Source organism: Juglans regia, chromosome 9 (assembly GCF_001411555.2).
Source record: "Juglans regia cultivar Chandler chromosome 9, Walnut 2.0, whole genome shotgun sequence".
NCBI lineage: Eukaryota > Viridiplantae > Streptophyta > Magnoliopsida > Fagales > Juglandaceae > Juglans > Juglans regia.
In genome coordinates this window covers 23,246,082-23,268,116 of record NC_049909.1, presented here as the reverse complement: position 1 = coordinate 23,268,116, position 22,035 = coordinate 23,246,082, and the positions used below count along the sequence as shown (strand labels likewise).

Genomic DNA, 22,035 nt, shown 5'->3' with positions numbered 1-22,035 from the left:
TATTAAATTAATTATTATAAAAAATTTAGCTCGCACATAAAATATAATATAATTAATTAATTTACGTCTTTCCATTAATTTAAACTTTTGAAAAAACGGATGATTTCACATTTCCGTGTAATCGGGGAAGGTAAGAATTCAAAAAGCTGCTTTACTAATATTTAATACAAGGAACGTCGATTCCTCCCCCAGTGCAGTAGCGTCCCTTCTTCATCTTTGTCTACAGAAGTTCAAAAAGTTTTGAGTTCTCGTTCAAAAATGGCGTACCCGAGGAAGCTGCAAGACCTACTAGAAAACGAATCAAATTCAATAGAACATAGGTACTTGAAGCTTGGTTGTCACTATTTGATCTCTAACGTCGCTGTATATCTCATCCTTGTGCCTCTCACCATAGCTTTGACTCATCTTCCTGTCCGATATTACGTCCATTTCGTCAACAACCTTGAGCTCAATTTGGTGTTAGTAGTTCCATGCACCATCCTAATTACAGGTATCCTTGCAACCATTTACTTGATGAGGCGTCCAACACAAGTTTACTTGTTCGATTTTGCTTGTTACAAGCCCGAGCCAACACTGATGTGCAGTAATGAAACTTTTATGAAAAGTTCTGAGCTTACTGGGAGTTTCTCGGAAGAAAGTTTGGCATTTCAAAAGAAGATTCTGGAGAGGTCAGGGTATGGGAAGAAGACATATGCATCGAAATCACTGTTGGAGGTGCCAATGAACAAGAATGTGGAGGCGGCAAGAAATGAGGCAGAGATGGTGATGTTTGGAGCGATCGACGAGTTGTTGGTGAAAACTGGGGTGAATTGTAAGGATATAGGGATTCTTGTAGTGAATTGCAGCGTCTTCAATCCAACTCCGTCATTGGCAGCCATGGTTATTAATCGGTACAAGCTTCGAGGGAGCATTTCGAGTTATAATCTTGGTGGGATGGGTTGCAGTGCTGGACTAGTTTCTGTGGATCTTGCCAAACGCTTGTTACAGGTTTGTAAAAAAAATTATATATATATATATATATATCCATGATGCCAAAACCCTGATCAAGTGATATTCGTAAAAATTTCATTGATCATGACATGATTTCTTGAAAAATGATGAAAATTAAGCTCATTTGTAAAAGGGTTCTTAATAATTTTGTCAAAATCTCTGTTTTTTCTCATGCTTAATTGTTAATTATTGTTATGAAATAAGATACCCATGTGGTAAAATCACTACTCATCCTAAAAGTAGTTTAAAGAGATAAGTTAAATTAAATTATTTGTATTATATATGCACACTTTTCACAAGATATACGAAATAGTCCATGTCATTTTGTGGAAATCTAATTTAATTATTTGGTTATTCCATTGATTGAAAGTTCATGGAAATAGGCTTAATTTGTTGATAAAATTCAATTAATTAGATGTTTTTAACCCCTTAAATGGCTACATATAATAATGTATGTAATATAAGGTTTATAAATAGATTTTCTCTGTACGTATCATGTAACATGCGCAGGTGCGGCACGAGTCGTATGCGCTTGTGGTGAGCATGGAAAGCATGACCCTGAATTGGTATGGTGGCAATAACCGCTCAATGCTCATCACAAACTGTCTCTTCCGCATGGGTGCTGCTGCTATCCTCTTATCAAGTCGCTCATCCGATCGTTGCCGCTCAAAGTACCAACTCCTTCACACTTTGCGTACACACAAGGGTTCCAACCATAATTCTTACAACTGTATTTTCCAAACAGAAGACGACACCAAAACAGTTGGCATTGTCCTCTCCAAAGACCTAGTGTCTGTCGCCGGTGATGCCCTTAAAGCCAACATTACAGATTTGGGGCACTTGGTCCTTCCATTGTCGGAAAAACTCCGGTTTTTGGCAAATGTAGTTGGAAGAAATATTTTTAAGGCGAAGATAAAACGATATGTTCCAGATTTCAAGTTGGCTTTTGAGCACTTTTGCATACATGCAGGAGGGAAAGCTGTGCTCGATGAGCTAGAGAGGAGCCTGAAGCTCAGTCAATGGAATATGGAGCCCTCGAGGATGACTCTGTATAGATTTGGGAACACTTCTAGTAGTTCTTTGTGGTACGAACTTGCTTATTGTGAGGCCAAGGGGAGGATCAAGAAAGGCGATCGAGCATGGCAGATTGCATTTGGATCAGGATTTAAGTGCAACAGCGCTGTGTGGTGTGCATTGCGAACTATTGATCCCACAAAGGAGAAGATCAACAACCCTTGGATGGATGAGATTGATGAGTTCCCTGTTCATGTGCCTGAAGACGTACATTGCACCTATATAAGTTAGTACTTAAATCTTTACCTTTCATCACATTCAAAAAAAATAAAAAATGTGTGCTTCTTCTCTCTTATCGATGAAACCGAGATGAAAAATATCATCTTAATTTCTATGTTATCATGCATACGATGTTATATATATTAAGTAATATTTATAAAGTCACGGCACAATGCCTAAAACTTCCCAAATAAATGTTCAGTCTTAAGGACTCACCTAAATTCTCTGTATATTATAAAGAGTAAAGGCCACTAATCTTACAACTACCCGAAAGCCCAAAGCTTGCTTTTCAAACGGTGTATTGAGGGATGCGGCTGACTTCCATGCATGCACAGCCCAACCATGGTCTACTACTTCTGCTTATTTATGCTACTTAGAAATAATAATAATAAGTAAATAAAACCACGAGTTCCCCTTCAATTTTTGTTGGCCTTCCGAGGGTAAGTTTGGATACAGAGAATATGTCCGTCTATAAATAGTAATAAAATGGTATGAGTTAAAATGTTTTACTGGGTTTTGAGAAATGAGAGAAAAAAAATTGAATAAAAATATTATAAAGTTAAAAAATTATTTGAATATAAGATTTTATTTTTATTTTGAAATTTGTAAAAATTGCAATATGTTTTTTGTGTTTTGTGTTTGGATAATGATTAGATAATAATTAGATAAAAAAGTTGAAGATTTAAAACTGAAAAGTGTTTTATATTTAAGTGATATTTCAAAATGAAATTATGAAAAATTTTGAAAATAGTTGAGAATATCTAAATGTCCAACCAATTAAGGGTGTTTTTTTCCCCTCCCAAAGCTGAGAGCTGCCATGATTATCGAAAGAATACATAAAAGAGGTTTGCGTGAATAATGTGCTTAATTAATTACTGATCATGGTATGATATATACACGTGGTTTATAATTAAAACAGACATCTACAACTACATTAACACGATCGAGCTAGCATTTGTCCTTCTATAGCCGACCTATCTGACTCTCAAGTGGTGCGTCAAATTCTTCACCGCATGTATACAAAATACTCGTACACCTTGGTTTATTCGCAAGCACTTCCTCTAAAGGATAGGCCCAGGCCATAAGAGTCAGACAGGCCGGTTAAAAGGGCAATTCGAACCTTGTAATTTTGCAAGTGATGATCGAGGGGCTGGCAAGGCGGATAGGGAGAAATTATATAAGTAAAATTTTATATACTATTATTATTTAATAATGTAAGATGTGACATATTTATTATTATTAAATAATAAATATGTTAAATGTATCACATCTTATATAATAAAATAAAAACGAAATGAGAGTATGATATATAACATTATTTATTATATAAAATTGGATGGATTGAAAACTCGTGCATTGTGCAAGAAGAAAAGAGGTGGGTTGCCAATGCGCGTGGGAAGATATTAGGAAGGGTGAGGAGGGAATAGAGATATGTGGGAACGATAGAAGGACTGTTGCATGTAGGAGGATTTGGTGTCTAGTGGGGCAATTGATAAAGTGTGTGGTATGTACTAGCATAAGTAATATGTATTTTTTGCACGTGATTATTAAAAAAAAAATCATACGTCACAAAATTGTATATAAAAAATATATGTTTATAAATTATCTTATAAGATAATTTTCGTCAAGATTTCCTTAGTTCGCTAAAAAACTTTACAAATAGAAAAGAAACTAAAATGTCATCTTGAGATTTTTCTTTCAAAGAAATTGAAATGTCATCTTAGAATGACCCAGATGAGAAAAAAAAAAATTATATAACTATGTAAGCTCAAAAAGATAAGAAAATTTATATAATATCATTGATATGAAATTAAATAAATGGCATAGTGCATACCAAAAGCAAATAAAAAGAGAGAGATAAAATATTATACCGTTTATGGTTTCTGTGTCTATGGTGTTGGGGTAGACTACTGCTTTCGAATTCTGTGGATTTTTTTCTTGCTTTATTTCCTCTCAATCTCAATTATGAAAAAATAATTGTTTATGCTCTCTCTCGAATCCGTTCGGTCTCATAAAAGAAATGGCATTTGGCTGGGTACATGGCATAGAGGTAGTCAAGTAGCTAGGCTTTTTAGTATGTCGTGTCAATGCTAGTTTCTCAGGTTATGTGAGTGCTACTCTCAAAGTTGTTTGGCTATGTCAGTGCTACCCTCTCATGCTCAAATGGTTAAAGCTGAAAGTACATCATGTCATGTGTGAGTTAGAATTTTTAGTATGTCATCTCAAGGTTATTATGTTAATTGATTTAAGAATATTTGAGTGATACGTGTCTGAGTATTGAGAGGATAATTTTAAATATTTTAAGAATATTTAGATTTAAAATTGTAATTATAGAATATATAAGATTAATTTTTAAAATTTTTGCTATGACACAATTCCGCCCGTGGTTGCATGGGTTTGGGAATAAAAGGAAATGGGCTAGTACAAGTTGTGAGAAAAGTTGAGGCAATTTCTAATTTTATTAAGAGGAAAAATTATATTCATCATTTTACATCATATTTTTTTTTATTAAATATGTAATATATGAATGATAAGTAGAAGATCAATTTAATAATTTAAAAAAATAAAAATAAAATATAATGTGTAATCTACGTGAAAATAATGAATAATAAAATTATATTAATAAAATATCTGATACAACTCTTTTTATAATATTTTAAATTAAAGATATTTCTTTTGAAAAAATGTTAATTTTATTACTGATTTATAAAGGCTGGTTGGATCAATCATCTTCTTTGATTTAATGTTTTAGAGGTCGTCATGTTGATTGAGGAGAGAAATTATAGAACAACATATGGGACAGGAAATGACATTTGACCCTGACATGAGTCATGACAAACTTGGTATTCGATCATTCTATATCCAAACTCAAAGGTGAGTGAAAGATTTTTGGCACTGAATGTAATCTTTCGAGAACTTACACTAATTAGTCAACACTTGATTACTTTTGTCCTAATAACCTGTCTCTTCGCCACCTTCAACCAATTTCAATCTCACAAGCAAACAAACAAGAAAAAAAAATGAATGTACAGAAATAGAACGAGATATTATCAAGAAACCTGCTATAATCAATGCAGTTTGGTCCTCTTTGATCAGTACTTGTCATTCCGGTGGGGGACGTTGAAGCGACAATCAAGTTATGGAAGTAATAACACATACCTGAAAGCAGTTTCTCTTTGAAATTTGAAAGCTAACTTCCATGATTGGAACTTATTGGCTTAGTTTTGCACCTGTTTTTCTTTGTACATTTCCAGGTCTCTCAATAATCATTATAATACAAACAAGCTTATATATCAAAGCTAAAGCAAGATGGGATGGGGATCAATCAATTGTTTTTTTTACATGGAACTAAATTTCTCGTACCCTAAGCAAGACCCATGAAGACATGAATCTCTACACTCTACAGAGTAAGCAACAATTACAAGTCCAAGAGTGTACCTAAATCACAAACTGTTGATAATAGTATATAGAACAAGGAATCGAGATCATGGAAACCACCCTCTTCGCAATCATTCGAGGAAACCGGTTTTTGTTAACACAGCGTTCCTCACTTTGCTGAGATCCCTCCCTTTTAGGGTTCTCCCAACACCTTCAAAAACAGAGAAAGAGGAAATATGACTTCTTGCGAGCCTCCTAGCTATTAATTCATGTGGAGGTAACTTGCAAATGTCCTCACTATCGTTATCATCTTCATCGCTGTCCTGGGCGTCTTTCGAAGCTTCATTGATATCATTATCATCATCATCTTCATCATCATGCCATGAATCATTCTTGGCGGCCTTCTTTGACTTTCTCCTTGAAATCTGTGACCAGTCGGGAACGTTAACTGGTGCTGATTGCTGAACAAGTTTGGCTTCATGAGAGGAATTATTGCTACTGCTGCTGCTGCCTGTAGCTCTTGGTATCATTCTTGCAGCAGATGGAACTGGTCTATGTATTGAAACAGAAGTTTCATTTGATTTGTCAACCATGGATGTAGAATCTGTTGTATCTCTGAGAATAGCCCAGACATCTCCTTCCTCAAAGTCTCCGTCTCTCAAGGACCTCCAGTAGCCACTGGTCTGCCTGAATAATCCATGTCTGTTCTCCATTGATGATTGCCTACAAAAACCAAAAATGAAAACAAAATAACATCTTCTCTTAGTTGCTTCATTTTACATATGGGTCTCCTCCATTTCCACTAAGAAGAACTACAAATTGAAAGAGACAGATATTCAAAGATTGCTCTAATGTAAGCCAATTCATGTACGGGAGAAGGTAGTGGAGGAAAACAAGAATCGACCTTGCCCTTGATTGAGACCTTTCGAAGTCGCAACTTTTGCCCAGATTGATCTGAAGGGATATCTGCAACATGTGTAAGAAAAGTTAGCTCAAGGAAGAAAGTTTAGTTGTTCTGTTTTCTTCTTTCTCAGTTTCTTCTATATTCTATCTCCTCTTTTTTCTGAGACGTTCCTTCCATGGAGATTCTTACCTCGAAATGTTTGAGGTGGCCTTAATAATGGTGGGTTTTATGGAGAGCCAAACGAGTCAGGGCTTGGTGGCGTGCGGGGGTAATAAAACAAATAACTCACTTTTTGTACGTAGATATCTACAATATTGTGATGGGTCTTCATGTATTTCTTTTGGTTCCCTTGTATAAGCCTAACTTTTGAAAATGTTGAAAGGGCAGTAATAACTTAACAAAGATCCAGTTGAACTGGCTTTCCTTATAAATCTGATTAGGGAGATCTATAGGGATCCTCCCATCCCGGGATGATGCAGAAATGAGACCTTTATCTTTCTCATCAAATCAGAAGAAACCAAAAGAGAAGGAAAAAAAGCAAACAAACAATTCCTAGAAAAAAGGGGAGAGAGGTAACATGAAAAGCTGGGGTGACTTTAAAGTAGAGGATGCTTTTGTAAATTTGAGAATGGAAATATATGGGAGTTTTGATCAGCCGTATACCATTTTATAATCATGCAAACGTGGTTCTTTTGGTAAAATAATATATTCAAAAACCTCGAGTTATATTAACACGTTTTGATCGCTTGGCACTTGCTTCTTAGATTTAACGTCTCTTTTCACCTAATCCCCATCTACAATTTTAGGAAATGAATAATACTACTCTTACCAATGAGTTTTACCAATAGTTTTTACCGCTTTATTTTTTTATTATTATTTTTTTTTATTGAATGATTAAGTAAATATTTTTTAATAATATTATGAATTTTTTTTATTTTTTTAAAAGTATTTAAATGTATTAAAAAAATACATAAAAGAAAATACAAAAAAAATAAAAATCACAAAACCATTAACGGTGGCTCCCAGCGGTAGCTGGGAGCGATGGCTCTAGTGCCGCTCTTTAGGAAATACAATCAGCATTTTGATCGAGTTTTCATTGTAAAATGTGTAATCTATAAGAAAATCTCAATATGACAATTTAGGTAGGGGTGTCAAATCATGTTAACGATAGGGGTGACAATCTTGCTTCTTAGATTTAACGTCATTTTTCACCTAATCCCAATCTGCAATTTTAGGAAATACAATCAACATTTTGCTCGAGTTTTTGTTGTAAAACGTGTAATCTATAAGACAATCTCAATGTGACACTCTAGGTAGGGATGTCAAATCGTGTTAACGGTCGTATTTATGTCATGTTAAGACATGTATATTATACTACATAGATCAACTTGAATACAACTCGTTAAGCCTATCGCGTCTAAATTTCAAACCCTAACACGATCCATTAGTGAGTATTACGAAATAGATTAACACGATCAGACTCAGCTCATTCTGTTTCAACTCGTTTATGTAAATGAGTTGAATAAATCTAAAATTAACTTGTTTGACCTGATTAAGTTTATCATAATTTTATATAAATGTTAAAATCATAATATCTATAAAAAAAAATATAAAACTAACTATAAGTCTAAAATTATAATTTAAATAATAAAAATATCAAAATTAAGATTTTAATAATTTTATTTTTAAATATAAAGATATAATTTTAATTTTAACCTTTTTAACGAATCAAAACAAATTAATAATGGGCATGGCATCATTCAAATTACTTGGTACGAGTTACTCTAATCATGATTTTCTTTCATGTCATGGCAATATATATATCATTTGTTAATCTAACAGCAACACGATATTTTAGACTTAAACGAATTTGTTAAAGATGAATTTAAATTTAATCATAACGAATTTGAATCCGAACGAAATTGATTCATTAAGATATGATTATTTAACGAATTGATGCCACGCCCACCCTCCTAGTATTCACAGCACATAGATTATAAGTTACTACCAGGAAAGGACATTATAAAAGCGGCAAAACCTGGAAGAAGAGGATAATAATAAAAAATGAAAAAGAAAGGAAGAATGCAGTGCACCCAGTTTATCCTGAAAAGGATACTTCTTGCAGATTTGCATGCAAAGCAAAGCAAAGCATTCAATAAAATAAAATAAAATAAAAACATAACAGAGAAAAGATCCAAGAAAGAATCTTTGAAACTCTTGAACATGGGTGGACAAAGTTTTGTGGGCTCTAGGTACGCTTTGCTCTGGCAACGACAAAATTGCCTTGTTGAGTTGCTAAATGATTGGGTTTAAGACAAAGTTACTGATTGAAAGGGAATTGGAGTTGTTGGAAGTTGTCGTAGTCCAGCAAGTGCAAGTCCATCAATGTGACGCACGTGCAGTAATTAATTAGAAGCCGTCATTCATCGTATTGGGACATTAAAGTTATCAAATTCTAAGATAAAAAAAACAAAGAAATTAACACTGGCACGCCCTAACAAAAACAAACCAAATTCCAATCTTTCGCCAATTCAGCTTGCTTGGATTTACTCTACTTGAAAAAGAAAAACAGAACAAAATAAGCATTACGTTCTTAATCAATATATTAGAATAATTCGAAGATTCAATTCTACTGAAGCTGAAATAGAATCCTTGAAATACGCAGCACTTTGATTAGAGAGGCAGCTGTAAAAGCATGAAGTGGGGTCTCAGGGGATTGGCCTACGCACGTACTGTTTGACCGACACTCCTGCACGCGTATGCTTCCGCAAAACACAGGCTGGGCCTCACTTCCATTCGCTAGCTGTGAGGTCTGAACTCAGGATTACTGTTGTAATCTTTTATACTCGCAAAGAAAAACAGAACCAAAGATACTCGCAAAGCGAAAGAAGCATGCACAATGCTGCTCATATTTTTAGAATTTTTTTTTTTTATTTAACGATTAGAAATTATTTTTTTAAGATATTGTAATTATTTTTTTAAAATATTTAAAGATATAAAAAAATAAAAAAAGGGCCAAATATCCTTCACGAGAGAATTGGGTGTAGCACGATCCCATATTTTTCAATAAGATATAAATACAGTAAAAATAAATCATTGAAAATAAGCCCATGCACCTCAAATTCATGTCAAGTATATATTGATATGTTTGCGTGCTTCTTTATTAGCATCACAAATAACGTGAGAGGAAACAAAACTGCGGAGGACTGGCCTTACTTTCCGGGAAAGTGCTAATAATTCCCGACTTCAGTGATGAGTATTGAGAGAGTAGAAACATAACTCCTTTATGATTGAAGCAATTATAAAAAAAAATTACATCTTTATCAATTTTCTAGAAAAGATAACCTATTTCCTTTCAATGACAATTGATGGGATAGGATAGATTCATGTCACTGGAGGCTCGTGGATCCTTCAGTGTGCACTGCTCTAAAGAGGCCGCCATAAAGTCTGCACTCTACAGCAGGTTCTTGATATAATGTGGCTAGCTTTATAAAGCACAGATACCCTTTGCACGACTCGTGTTAAGCATTATCTCCATTCGTTTAGTGGGCTTCAAGAACAACTTTTTTACACAGTATTTTTTTAGCTTTTGAATCAGCATTTGATTGTAGAACTACCAAACAAAATCCTGTGTACTGATATATAAAATAGAAAAAAAATATTTATAATCGTGAATTATGTAATTATTATATAATTTTTTTAAAAAAAATAAAAAAAATATAATTTATATAAAAAATAAAAAATTAATTTTTTAATAATAAATTATACTCTTCAATTACATGATGTTTACGTGATTATACTTATCCAGAAAACTAAAAACTGGCAGAGAGTAATATAGCACACAAATATGTTATGAACAGTGGGACATTTGTTCCGACTGTGTAGAGTGTTGCTCACTTGTGAGGCCAGAGCTAGTGCCTTGGCTCTCGTACTCATCATCATCCACTCCCTCTCAGCACGCCGCTGGTGTTGCCTTGCATTCTTTGCTCGTTTTGGAGCTAGTATCTCTTTCGACAAATGCAAGTCTAAATTTTTCAGCAACAGACATTTCAGCGAGGCTTGAAAGAGACGAAGATACAGCCTTTCGTGTAAACCCACACACTGCCCATGTTGAGGGATCAATATCCTTGACAACAGGATCATCCAATGTAATATTAGGTAATGCTTCCCTAGGAACTGCGGCTTCCTTTAAACCAAAGGGTGATGGCTTGGGAAGTACCGTAATGCGTGGACATTCAGTACACAAAATCTCCAAAGAATCTTTATCAATCTTTTGCTGGAGAGACAGAGGGGGGACAAATTTTAAGAGTTTGGGAAGGGAAACAAACAAAAATAAAATACTGGAAACTAGGGGAGAAAGATAAATCATCGGGAAATGGTTAGTCATACCCACACAAGCCAGACTAGGGACTCCGCACCATTTGCAATTTCAGTGGTATCAAGCTCCTCCCATGACTCGCCATCCACATCATTCAGCTTTGGTTTAAATATACCCAAGCATCTGAGTTCAGTGTAGTCACTCCTTGGGGAACCTCTGCAACATTAACTTCAGTTCATAACCTGTTATGAGGTTCGTACCCTTAGTCAAAATTCAATATCCAGGGCCAATTCAAGTATGCTGGATGAAATAAAAGGCAAAAGTCCAGGCTTTATGATCATGAAATTGAGTACAATTGTCTTGTAACATTAATTTCATATTGTATGAGGCTTCAACCAAATCTATAATATGTGAGTTCACTTGCATACAGAAAGAAACAAAATTTGCCTATGTTCTATTTGTTTAAGTTTCATGTACATAGATGAAGTACTTAACAAAGCACCCGCTGTCTGTATGCTTTATTTTCTAGATAAATCTCAATACCAGATTCAAGCATGAAAATACCTTGGAGCATGTACTAAGGCCAACTATAAGAAGGGCAAGAGTTTTTCTGGCCATTTCCTCTAGCAAGGGGTAATATACAAACCATTACATAATTTTTACAGTTGATAACTTGATAGCAAGGCAAAATGGCAGAGGAAATGATAATTTAAGTATCTCAAACAACAATAATAATAAAAATTGTCTGCAATCAAACTCAAATGTATATAGAATAAGCCAAACGCAAAATTCAAAAGGCTTAAAAAGCTTAATGACAAGAGTGTACCCGCATCTTAATGTCTCTAATGAATGGCAATTCTGCACAAGCACAGAATAACCAGCGGTAGTGATTTTATCAAACCGACTGCAGAGGAAAACAAATGAAACTCTGATCAACATAACTGAAATCTTCAACTAATAGAAACTTGATAGCATAAAAAGCACTGAGCCCATAACAACTTTAGAATGCGAAATTAAATCCAAATGCATATGAGAAAGAAGAAAAATAATCGAATAATTAGTTAGTCTAATCTTGAGAAGTCTAACAAGACGGAGTATATAAGAAAGAAATTCATGACACCTAGCCTTTTCAAGGCCTACAGGTCCTATTGATCAGCCACTGTGAATGATTTTCTATTGTCTAGCTTATCTTTACTATTCTGCAAATCACGATACTAATAAACATACTTTAATGAGGAGAGTGCAACTAACTCATATCCATAAAATAAGCTCTGCAGGTAGTCCATTTGCCCACATATCCATCATTTGTCATGTCTCTGATTGTCCAAAAAAGTTTAAAAAATCCAATTCAAGCATTCCTATTCTGCCATAACCAATTCTAAAGGCCATACATAAAGCCCATTTTCCTTCATAATCATTTACCTGCAAATACATCCTTCATGCCATATATCATGTGGTCCGTATGATGCAAAAGATGAGTTTATGTTGAGAAGAACTAATATTTGCATACCTAATATCCACAGCTCGTATGAGATTTGCATGCTTCCATCACTTTCCCTAAGCCAAGATCAGAGACGTCTGAATCAGAAATATCAAGAATTTCCCAGGAACTATCAGCCAAAGAGATGATGAAATCATCATTGAGGAGCCTTCTTCTCCTTGCAATTGCTGCCACTGCCATCTGTTGTTCAATGAGATCAGAAAAAGATCATAAATCAGCATGAAGTTTCTTCAAGCATTAGAGTTAGATGCCAAGGTTGTATATATGCAACAATGAGAGTCCTTGTCATATAGATTATACAATTTACAAACTTTGAAATTTAATAAGCACATAGTTTAGTGTTTGATTTTACTTTTAACCTGAGGGGTCTATTGTAATAATGGCTAAATGATTTCGTTGGCTCCCTCTCGGGTGTGCTGGAAGAAGGTGCACTAGGTGTGATGGAAGTTTTGCCCACATTCTGAGTACTAGGTGCACTAGTATGAGATGTTAATGATATGTCTTTCACTACAACTACTAGTCTTATGTCTTCATGCATATGTAGCAAACATATGCTGAACGCAACATTTTTTTCTTCCAGAGGAAGTGCAAAGAAAAAAACAAGATAGAGATACAAAATTGAGAATGCTTCAACACGCAATCTTAATATCTGCTGGAAAGTTGACGGCAATCTCACCCAAGTCTTCGATGATATCCTCCAAATGCTTCCCAACGAGTCCAAGGCACAAGCTAACCAAGCTTGGAGGCTTTGTCTTCTTTAGTAATCCTCTCACGAACGAACTAAATAAGTAAGTTGAATCAAATACTAGCTGAAATTTCCCATTTTAGCACATTGTAAAAGTAATAGGAACCGTTATATTTGAGCCTATTTGGCCTTTCAGAAACCAGAGGATGTGATAGCCAAAAATAAATAAACAAACACTGTAAGAGATGAAATTTTCAGATATTGTTCGCTATGAAGTTCGCCTTAAATTGGAATTTCCTTCAATTTTTTATTTTTTTACTAAATGAACCTTCAATCTGCCGTGCTTGTGGAGTACCAAAATCACACTTATAACAGAAATTATATGCAATGAACGGAAAAGAGGAATGCCCGAAGCAGGCAATATAATTCCAACCCAAAAGAGTCTAAGATAATATAAAGAAATGGTACCTAAGCCACAATTTCAAGTATGAAATAAGATCCAGCCACTGGATAGGTAATTTAGCTGTTATGAACCCATTAGGTAGAACTTATCCTTGAAAACTAGTTTACAAGGGAATGGTGCCTAAAAGCTTATAAACCATCAACCAATCTGTTACGATCCTACATCGACTAAGAATGAACCAATGGTTTATAAACCCCTAGGCACATTTCCCTTGTAAGCTAGTTTTCATGAGTAAGTTCTACCCAATGGGTTCATAACAAATGACCCACGTCTAAGGCCATGTTGCAACGGTTGTAATCATGCGGCACGAGGGGTGATGCCAACATAGCAGTGTTCACCCGAAGTTAGGAAAAAACCTAGCGCACAGTCGGCCCATGTGAGCATCGAGACCGTCGTGGACGTCGGTGATAAAACCCCAAGAAAAGTGGCATCGGGACAAGTCTCGACACTGCCCTTGGGAGGCAAAGACAGCACCATGGCCAGCTTACACGCATGCCTTGGCCCGTGCCGTGACATGCACGGGGTGCTCAACATGCAGGCCAGCAAGGTTAGTAGCCGCACGCAGCCCAGCGCACGACCTGCCATGCACACGCCCCTACGCTCGCTCCTGCATGCATCCCTGTGTGCGCCCCTTCGCACGACCCTGTGCACGCCCTTGCATGCGCCGCACGCCAGCGAGGTTAGTGGCATGCCTTCGCAAGCATACCATCCAACGCACGATTCCAGCCCGTGCCTTGCAGGCTAGGTCAGTGGCATGCCCACCAGGCATGCCATCCAGCGCATGGCTGCCTTGCAGCTTCAACGCCCAGGCCACCAGCCTGGGCCATGCAACACGCCCATGGTGCCATGCCCATCAGCAAACCATGTTGTGCCACCTAGCCATGGACCAGCCCGAAGGCCACCATGCACCATTCTAGCCCACCATGGGCTCATGCATGCCACAGCCAACTTGGCCCATGCCACTATGTTATTTCCTTTTTATTTATTTTATTTTTATTTATTTATTTATTTCTAGGGGACCTATTGGGGGTTTCCAATTTGTAACTCTTATAAATAGGACCCTTAGTCTTTTCTTTTATATCTTTTGACAAATTTTGGACAACTTTGTTCTTGAGATCAACTATTCCGGTGCTAAGCATTTGGGTTCTTTGGGGTGCAATTCATGAATCCCTAAGGAGAGAATCACACTTTGCAATTCATGAATAAGTGTGATTCGGTTTATCAATCATATGAGTATTATTCATTCATTCTCTTGTCTTCTATTTTCTCTTCATTGATCTTATTATTTTACATGCATTGATCTTGAATTATTCTTGAGTTGTTCTTGAGAATACATTGTGTTCATCCATTGTTCATTGCCGAAACCATTTCATTGCCTCATTTGATCCATCCAAACACCTAGTGTCACCCACTATAGTGTTTGCCCTAATCCACTTTCCATATATAACCTTGCCGCGACTCCCATAAAACCCTAGCCAAATTCCCACTTACCATACACGGCATTTCCATAATTGCCCTTCTTCCATCCCCATTTGCCATAGCCGAAACCCTCAAGTCTCCATAAGGAAACTCTTTCCTTCTAGGAATCTTGACTCCTTTCAATTCAAATCCCTTAATTTAAGAAATTGATAATCCTCTTCAATCTCTTAAATCACTCATCCCTAAAATCACTCAAGTCAACTATTGACTTGCCTTACTAACCAAATATGAATTCCCCAAGAGTCCCACCACTTAGGAATCTTTCTTAAAACACCTCCTCACTTCCCAATTCGACAACCCTAATTGCCTTGCCATCTGAAACCCTAGCCTCCATTCCCCTTGGGCGACAACCCTAATTCCCTCATCCAATTTCGGCAATCCTAGTTGCCTCATACCCGAAACCCTAACCTCACTACCACTCCCCTAGCCCCATCAACTTGGCGCCACACTCAAGGAACAAACCCTAGCCGTCCACTTAGAATTGCAAGCCCTAAACACTTAGCCTACCCAATTCCACCACTATCCCCATCATTCCATCACTCAAACACCTACCATTTGTTGAAGGTCAAGCAAGTTAGCAAGATTACTCGGTCATCATCTTCACCAAGGCGAGTTCGAGGACTTAATGTTTAGGGACAAGACCAGGGTCCCTAACAGTCGGCTGCAGAGCGTGGTGGTTGTTACAATCCCACATCGACTAAGTATGTGATTGGTTGATGGTTTATAAGCCCCTAGGCATTCTTCCCTTGTAAAAGCTAGTTTTCAAGGGTAAGTTCTACCTAGTGGGTTCATAACACAATCTCGTACTTAGTCGATGTGGGATCGTAATAATCACCACGCTCCGAAGCCGACTTCCACGGCAGTCCTAGCGCTCACACGAGCTAGCTGTGCGCTAGGTCTTTTCCTAGCTCCGGGTGAACACTGTCATGCCGGCATCACCCTCGTGCCGCATATTTGCAACCATCACAACATGACCTTAGATGTGGGGTGGATTCATAACATAATCTCATACTTAGTCGATATGAGATCATAACAACCACCACGCTTCGGAACCGACTTCCACAGCGGTCCCAGTGCTCACACGGGCTGGTTGTGCGCTAGGTCTTTTCCTAGTTCCGAGCGAACACTATGATGCCGACATGACCCCGTGCCGCACGTTTGCAACCGTCGTAACATGACCTTAAACATGAGTGGCTCTGATGTCATTTGTTATGAATCCATTAAACTAGCTTACAAGGAAAGAATGTCTAAGGGCTTATAAACTATTAACCAATCCTATATTTAGTTGATATGGGATCGTAACATAAGCACATATGCATTTATGCAAACACACAAACACACGCAGAGGAGAGAAAGAGAGAGAGAGGAACATACTAGAGGATTTGAAGGTGGTAGAGGCGGTGATTTGTTTCAGAGATTTGGAATTGGAATCGGAATGAAACTCCAGCTTCTCAAACGATTTTGTGACGGCCTTGACGTCTTCTCCTTTTTCCATGAAAAGTGAAAACACCGGAATACGGGAAAATCCTCAAAACAAGTTAAGAGAGAGTCCGAAATTACGAATGTTTTGGTCGGAGAAGAAGCCGGCATTGAAAATACAAGAATTTTCGATTTTAAAGACGCCGCGAGTCAACTTTGTAAGTTACAGTTTTATCCTCCCTAGGAGCTTCATTATCAGCCGCTTGTATCCAGGGGTGTTTTAGTAAACTAATAACTTTAAAGTCCGCTGAAGATAATTCAAAGGCCGGCCCCCGGACTTCCTTCAGAAATTCGAATCATTCTGGCAGGAGTACCAAACTACCAACCATTTGATTCAAGCTCTGAGAAATACGACACCATTTCGGATCTGCAACCGACCGTGCTTTAAATGGTGAAGGGACTACCACTACTCCAAGGAGCGCAAAACCTCCCGCCCGACGTGGCGCAGGTGATCGATCAGCTGGAGCGCCACTGCTTGGCTCCCGATGGATCCCTCGTCCCCAGACCCGCCTACTACGACCTCCAACTCGTACTCTCTCTCTCTCTCTCTCTCGCTTTTGGTTGCTGAGAAAAATGTGTGAAAATCTCGTAAAGAAACTGCATTTCATTTTCGTGCAGCCAAACTGGGCTTTGCTTTTTCCTTTTTTGTAATTCATAGAATTACTGAGTGTAGAAACCGACTTCCTTTGATTAGATTAATTTCGACTAATTTGTAGGCGAGAGAGGAAATGTCGAGGGAAAGACTGCGATACTTGGAAGCCATGGTTAGGTCTCATGCAATTTCACTTTCCTCTTCCTTTTTTTTAAGAAAAAAATTTGTTATTAAATTGAGTTCTGTTCTTTTTCAGTTATATGTGTTTGACAGTAATTTTGAATGTAGGCAATTTATTGCGAGGCCATAGCAATGGTGGAGGCGTATCAACAGGCAGTTTCAGTGGCGAACCTGCGCGATATCCAGGGTTTATACCCGCAGCTTGGCTTGAACAACTCCCCTCAAGTATGATTTTTTAAATTTCCTCCGTTCTGAGTGAACAATGCTGTGCTGAGTGATCACTTTAAAGTCAGATCTTTAAGTTGGATGCTTAGATAGTAGTACCAGCCCCGATTTCATGCTGTGGCATTGGAAACGAGATGGGCGTAATGTTGGACGTATAACAGTACATATTGTGCAAATTTGAATGGACTATACTTATTGGGAATGGAAAATTCATTTTTTATTTGTAGTGACAGTAAGGATGTGTCCAATAGGAACTGAATGGCTCTGTTTTTCTTGAATTGCATTTTGCATTTGAAGGAAAGTAAACAAGAGAGGAGGATGAAAATAAGGTAAAAACCACAATCGAGGATTACTGAAGAAAACTGGAACTAGCACCAGATAATAGTTTTAAGATTGCATCTAATCGTTTCAGACTTTCAGTTCATGCTTTCTTTGTGTACCTAGTGGGTGGGATTGTGTATCTGGGATTTACTCCCCAAAGATGGGCTGGATGGTCCTAACTTGGTGAGGTTCCACGCTAAAAAAAAGAAGAGTATAAAAAATACATTAGGCTTATACAATGACTGCTGGAAAATTCAGGTTATGTAGAACATCCCGATGCGCCGTTAGTATTCTATAATTGACAAGAATGGGATTATTCTTTCTTATGGATTTCAGGTATATAAGACTTTAGAGCATCGAATGATCCTTGCAGAAGCAGCTCAAAGGTTGAGGCTTCCTCTTATCTCCAAAGATGGTGAAATTCATGAGGATGACATTGAGAAAATGAGCATAATGTCACGAAGTTCCCTTGATAGTACAAGTACCAGTGTCACAATCAGCTCAAGCTCTAACTCCATGAATTATACTACTGCAAATAGTGCCACTAGTGCAGCTAATAATTCTGTTATTGCTGGTGATATGGTGGAACCTGGAGTTGGTGGTGTTCCTAATCGCTTTCTTGGAATAACACCTGCTTATTTATGGCAAACGCAACTCCAGCAAATGCCATTACCTGTGGTATGATACTGCACATGGATATTCATACAAACTGTCATGATCTTTTCTTCTCCCTTTTTCAGCATTGAACGTCTCTGCATGTTATTGTGTGGTGTCTATTGATTATTCCTTCTCTTTTCTAACCTTTTATTTCTCTAATGTTAGAAGCCTTTCATTGTTAATCAAACCTTCGGTAACTTACTCTGACTTCACAATTGAAGGATATGGCAGAATACCAGATGTCTCTTTCTCGTGAGATTGAGGCTCGTTTGAAAGCTAAATGTGATACGTTAGCTGATGCCTTTGTAATGGATGATGTTGGTAGGTTTTATTATTGCCTCTCTCTCTCTCTCTGCATATGAACTCAAAATAGACCCTTTTCATGCCCTCAAAACATGCATATTTATGATATATCTCTTTGGGATAAGATCCTTTTGCTATATCCTTAATGAACAATCGGTTTTATGTGTGTGGCAAACCATTGATCCGGGATTTTCCATTTAGTGATATGTACAGAATGGCTGGATTAACTTCTGTGATGCACAATTGGAACTGATATTTCTATTTCTTTTCTCTTTTCTCTCCTTCCTTTTTGGGGGTGGGGGGAGGGGGAAGGGGTGAAGAACTCTCTAACAATAATACATATTAGTATCAATGGTGTTTGTGGGCAATTTGTTACCCCAACTTTTGTTGATGCAGACATGTCATCTGGGCAGCAAACTTCAAGTGCTCGCCTTCCAGAAAGGTTCGAGTTTTTCTCCTACTCAAATTCTTTACATCACTTCTCTTCCACATAAAGGTTACTACTGTTAACAATTTTCGGTATCATTTTGAAGATTGATAATAGATCTCTGCACGAGAATTTTATTTTTTATTTTTAACTTTGTTCTCTTATGTTGTTTTTTTTTTTATAAGTAATCGATATTATATAAATAGAGATAGGCAATAACCCAAGTACACAAGTGATATACAAGAGATAAGACCTATCTAGGTCGACATTAGGGAAACTAGAAAGTCATGAAAATTCAGGCCATTAAAATCTAAAGCAATGGCCCATAGACATAAAGTACGGAAAAATAGAGCTCTAAGTTCCTCCAAAGACCTCTCCTTGTTTTCGAATGTCCGATCATTGCGTTCTTGCCAGATACACCACATAATACAGATCGGGATCATTTTCCACACCTCCTTGATTTGTTGAGCTCCTCTTGGAAGTGTCCAACTGGCTAGTAGATCTACCACAGTGGCCGGCATAATCAGTAGTTTCATGCATGTTGATTTGTTCTCTTATGTTGTTCCTGGATCATCAGTAGTTTCATGCATTTTGTATTGTAAAAACATTCACGCCCAGATAGCTGGAACCAACATTCTCGATATTGATTGAGCCTGTAGTTTTCTGCGCATGTCACTTTCCAAATTATCAGGGTAAAGTTGATAATTGAGGAGATTGAAAGGGAAGAAGCAGCTTTGCAAGAGGAACTCTATTCTGCAGACAGAAAATTTGCTGACTACTATAATGTATGTGAATGAGTAATTTAGTTTACAATTGACTAAATCTTTTTCCCTTCACCCTCTTTTTTATTCGGAAGACATTATTTGTGATGAGATTCTAGGTCTTAGAGCAAATACTTGGGGTTCTTATTAAGCTTGTTAAAGATTTGAAGTTGCAGCATCAACACAAATATGTAAGAATTTTGTTGCTATCTTCAATGTTCAGGTTTTGTTTGTATCTCCCACTATTACTTAAGTTCGTTCTTATCCTTGTTGAGGGGACCTTGAACTTGGTGGCTCTAAATAATTTGTAGGATGATTTGCAAAAGACATGGCTGTGCAAAAGGTGTGAGACTATGAGTGCAAAATTAAGGTTTGTCACACTATTTCTTGCAATTTGATATTTCTGTTTGTGCCAATAATGTTGCTAAGAAACTAATGTGATGTGCTTCCATTACCTTCTACCAACCTTCTCAACTTGACTCTTTTGATGTAAGTGTTAACTGGTATGTGCAAAATGCATGTTGATTATGTTTTCTGGAAAATGATATGCATGCTTCTTCTCCTCTTACTCAACACATGCATGGCTAGTCACCACTGATTGTTGTTATTTATTCATGTATTTTCTCATTATATTACTCTTTATATGCACAACAATTACCCCAGATTGACAAAAATTTCTTGCCAGTTTGAGTCTTCTTGTAAAAATCTGTTGATTTATCTGTGATATGCCTCATTTCTCAGGGTTCTGGAGCATGTTCTCCTGCTGGAAACTTATACTCAGGAGTCAATACCAGCCCTTAATAAAATAAGGTTCTAAAAATGACTCTTGATTGGATCTGTAATTTTTGGTTCAAGGTAAAATACTAATAATTGGTACTTGTTCTAGGAAGTATCTTCTTGAGGCTACAGAAGAAGCTTCTATTGCATATAATAAAGCGGTATGTTCCTCTGTCTGAGATATTTTCTTGTAGTAGATTTTCATTTTATTTGACTTATGGTTATTAGTTGGATTCATATCATATTGTCCATTGTTATTTATGAAAATTTAACATCTTTAAGGATTGATCCCTAGATTATACCAGTTTTCTGAATGCTACATATACTTCTTTGTGTGGATAAGGGTGATGATGGTAAAATTATACGTTCCCCCCCTGTAATTTCACTCTAGCTGCCTTTGCCAATTAGTTGAGATTTTTTTTTTCATTAGTTTACACTTATTTTCTCACACATTTCTGCTTTTCTATTGCCTCCCTTTTTCTCTGCTAGGGATTTTGGATAATGAATAGTAACATCTCCAAGCTACTTCTATATGAAATGGGTTTACCAATTAAGATTGACGATATTGCTAATACAGATTTATTGAGCCACCATCATATGGGGGCATGCCAGAGTTTTAATCGCGTTAATCAATTCAACTTCTTAACCAGGTTACACGTCTCCGCGAGTATCAAGGTGTTGATCCTCACTTCGATACAATTGCAAGGCAGTACCATGATATCGTGAAGGTAATGCCAATACAACGCTACAGTTGGTCTAATATTCGGGAAACTCTAATACCATCCTTTCCTTGCAGAAATTGGAAAATATGCAATGGACAATCCACCAAGTTGAAATGGACCTGAAACGCTTACCAGAGCAACAAACTACATGAACTTTTGGTTTTCCCTTTGGTTTTAATGGCCCCTTTCGTTTTGCATCTGTTGCCACTTCTGTGTCGGGGCATCATATTGTCTCAATGTGTCAAAACAAGTCTTTATTGATTTGGGTTGGTGCTTAGTTTCTCAATAGCTCACCCACTTTGTGAGTACAATATCCCGTGTAATCAAGCTTTATAGGCTGGCTGGATGGGTGAAACCTTTGGATTGGATGAGGAATTTTTTTTTTTTTTTAATTTATTTTAGTTATCAAATCTATAAAAGTAGGTTTATTTATTTATTTTATTTTTTTGAAATAAAAAAGTAGGTTTATTTAAATACAAACTATTGTTTTCAAATTCAATTAAATGAATTTATCAGATCCACATCACTAACAATTACTCAGATCCTAATTATTATGAGAAACCCCAAATATTAAAAAAAT

The 22,035-nt window shown here is 36.9% G+C and overlaps 3 protein-coding genes and 1 pseudogene across 4 annotated transcripts; 2 read left to right on the top strand and 2 right to left on the bottom strand.

The window, feature by feature from the left end:
* Positions 1–191: 191 nt before the first annotated feature.
* Positions 192–2,409, top strand: LOC108993817 (3-ketoacyl-CoA synthase 2-like). Its single transcript, XM_018968853.2, has 2 exons — positions 192–987; positions 1,501–2,409. Exons 1-2 carry the CDS (start codon positions 259–261, stop codon positions 2,293–2,295), a joined length of 1,524 nt encoding a protein of 507 aa, XP_018824398.1. The 5' UTR covers positions 192–258; the 3' UTR covers positions 2,296–2,409.
* Positions 2,410–5,477: 3,068 nt separating this feature from the next.
* Positions 5,478–7,134, bottom strand: LOC108993789 (transcription initiation factor TFIID subunit 11-like). 2 transcript variants are annotated; one of them, XM_018968846.2, is made up of 3 exons: positions 6,755–7,134; positions 6,566–6,627; positions 5,478–6,384 (listed from the first exon to the last, which is right to left on the bottom strand). In XM_018968846.2, exon 3 carries the CDS (start codon positions 6,372–6,374, stop codon positions 5,793–5,795), a length of 582 nt encoding a protein of 193 aa, XP_018824391.1. In that variant the 5' UTR covers positions 6,375–6,384; positions 6,566–6,627; positions 6,755–7,134; the 3' UTR covers positions 5,478–5,792. The 2 variants fall into 2 exon arrangements, with proteins under 2 accessions (XP_018824391.1, XP_018824375.1); XM_018968830.2 differs by lacking the exon at positions 6,755–7,134 and having other exon boundaries at positions 6,566–6,748.
* A 3,204-nt stretch (positions 7,135–10,338) lies between these two features.
* Positions 10,339–16,850, bottom strand: LOC108993782 (annotated as a pseudogene).
* On the top strand, positions 16,762–21,849 carry LOC108993772 (AUGMIN subunit 4-like). Its single transcript, XM_018968792.2, has 13 exons — positions 16,762–17,019; positions 17,207–17,254; positions 17,371–17,487; positions 18,145–18,486; positions 18,687–18,786; positions 19,165–19,210; positions 19,887–19,980; positions 20,076–20,147; positions 20,268–20,326; positions 20,698–20,766; positions 20,843–20,894; positions 21,384–21,461; positions 21,530–21,849. Exons 1-13 carry the CDS (start codon positions 16,879–16,881, stop codon positions 21,605–21,607), a joined length of 1,296 nt encoding a protein of 431 aa, XP_018824337.1. The 5' UTR covers positions 16,762–16,878; the 3' UTR covers positions 21,608–21,849.
* The last annotated feature ends 186 nt before the right edge of the window (positions 21,850–22,035 follow it).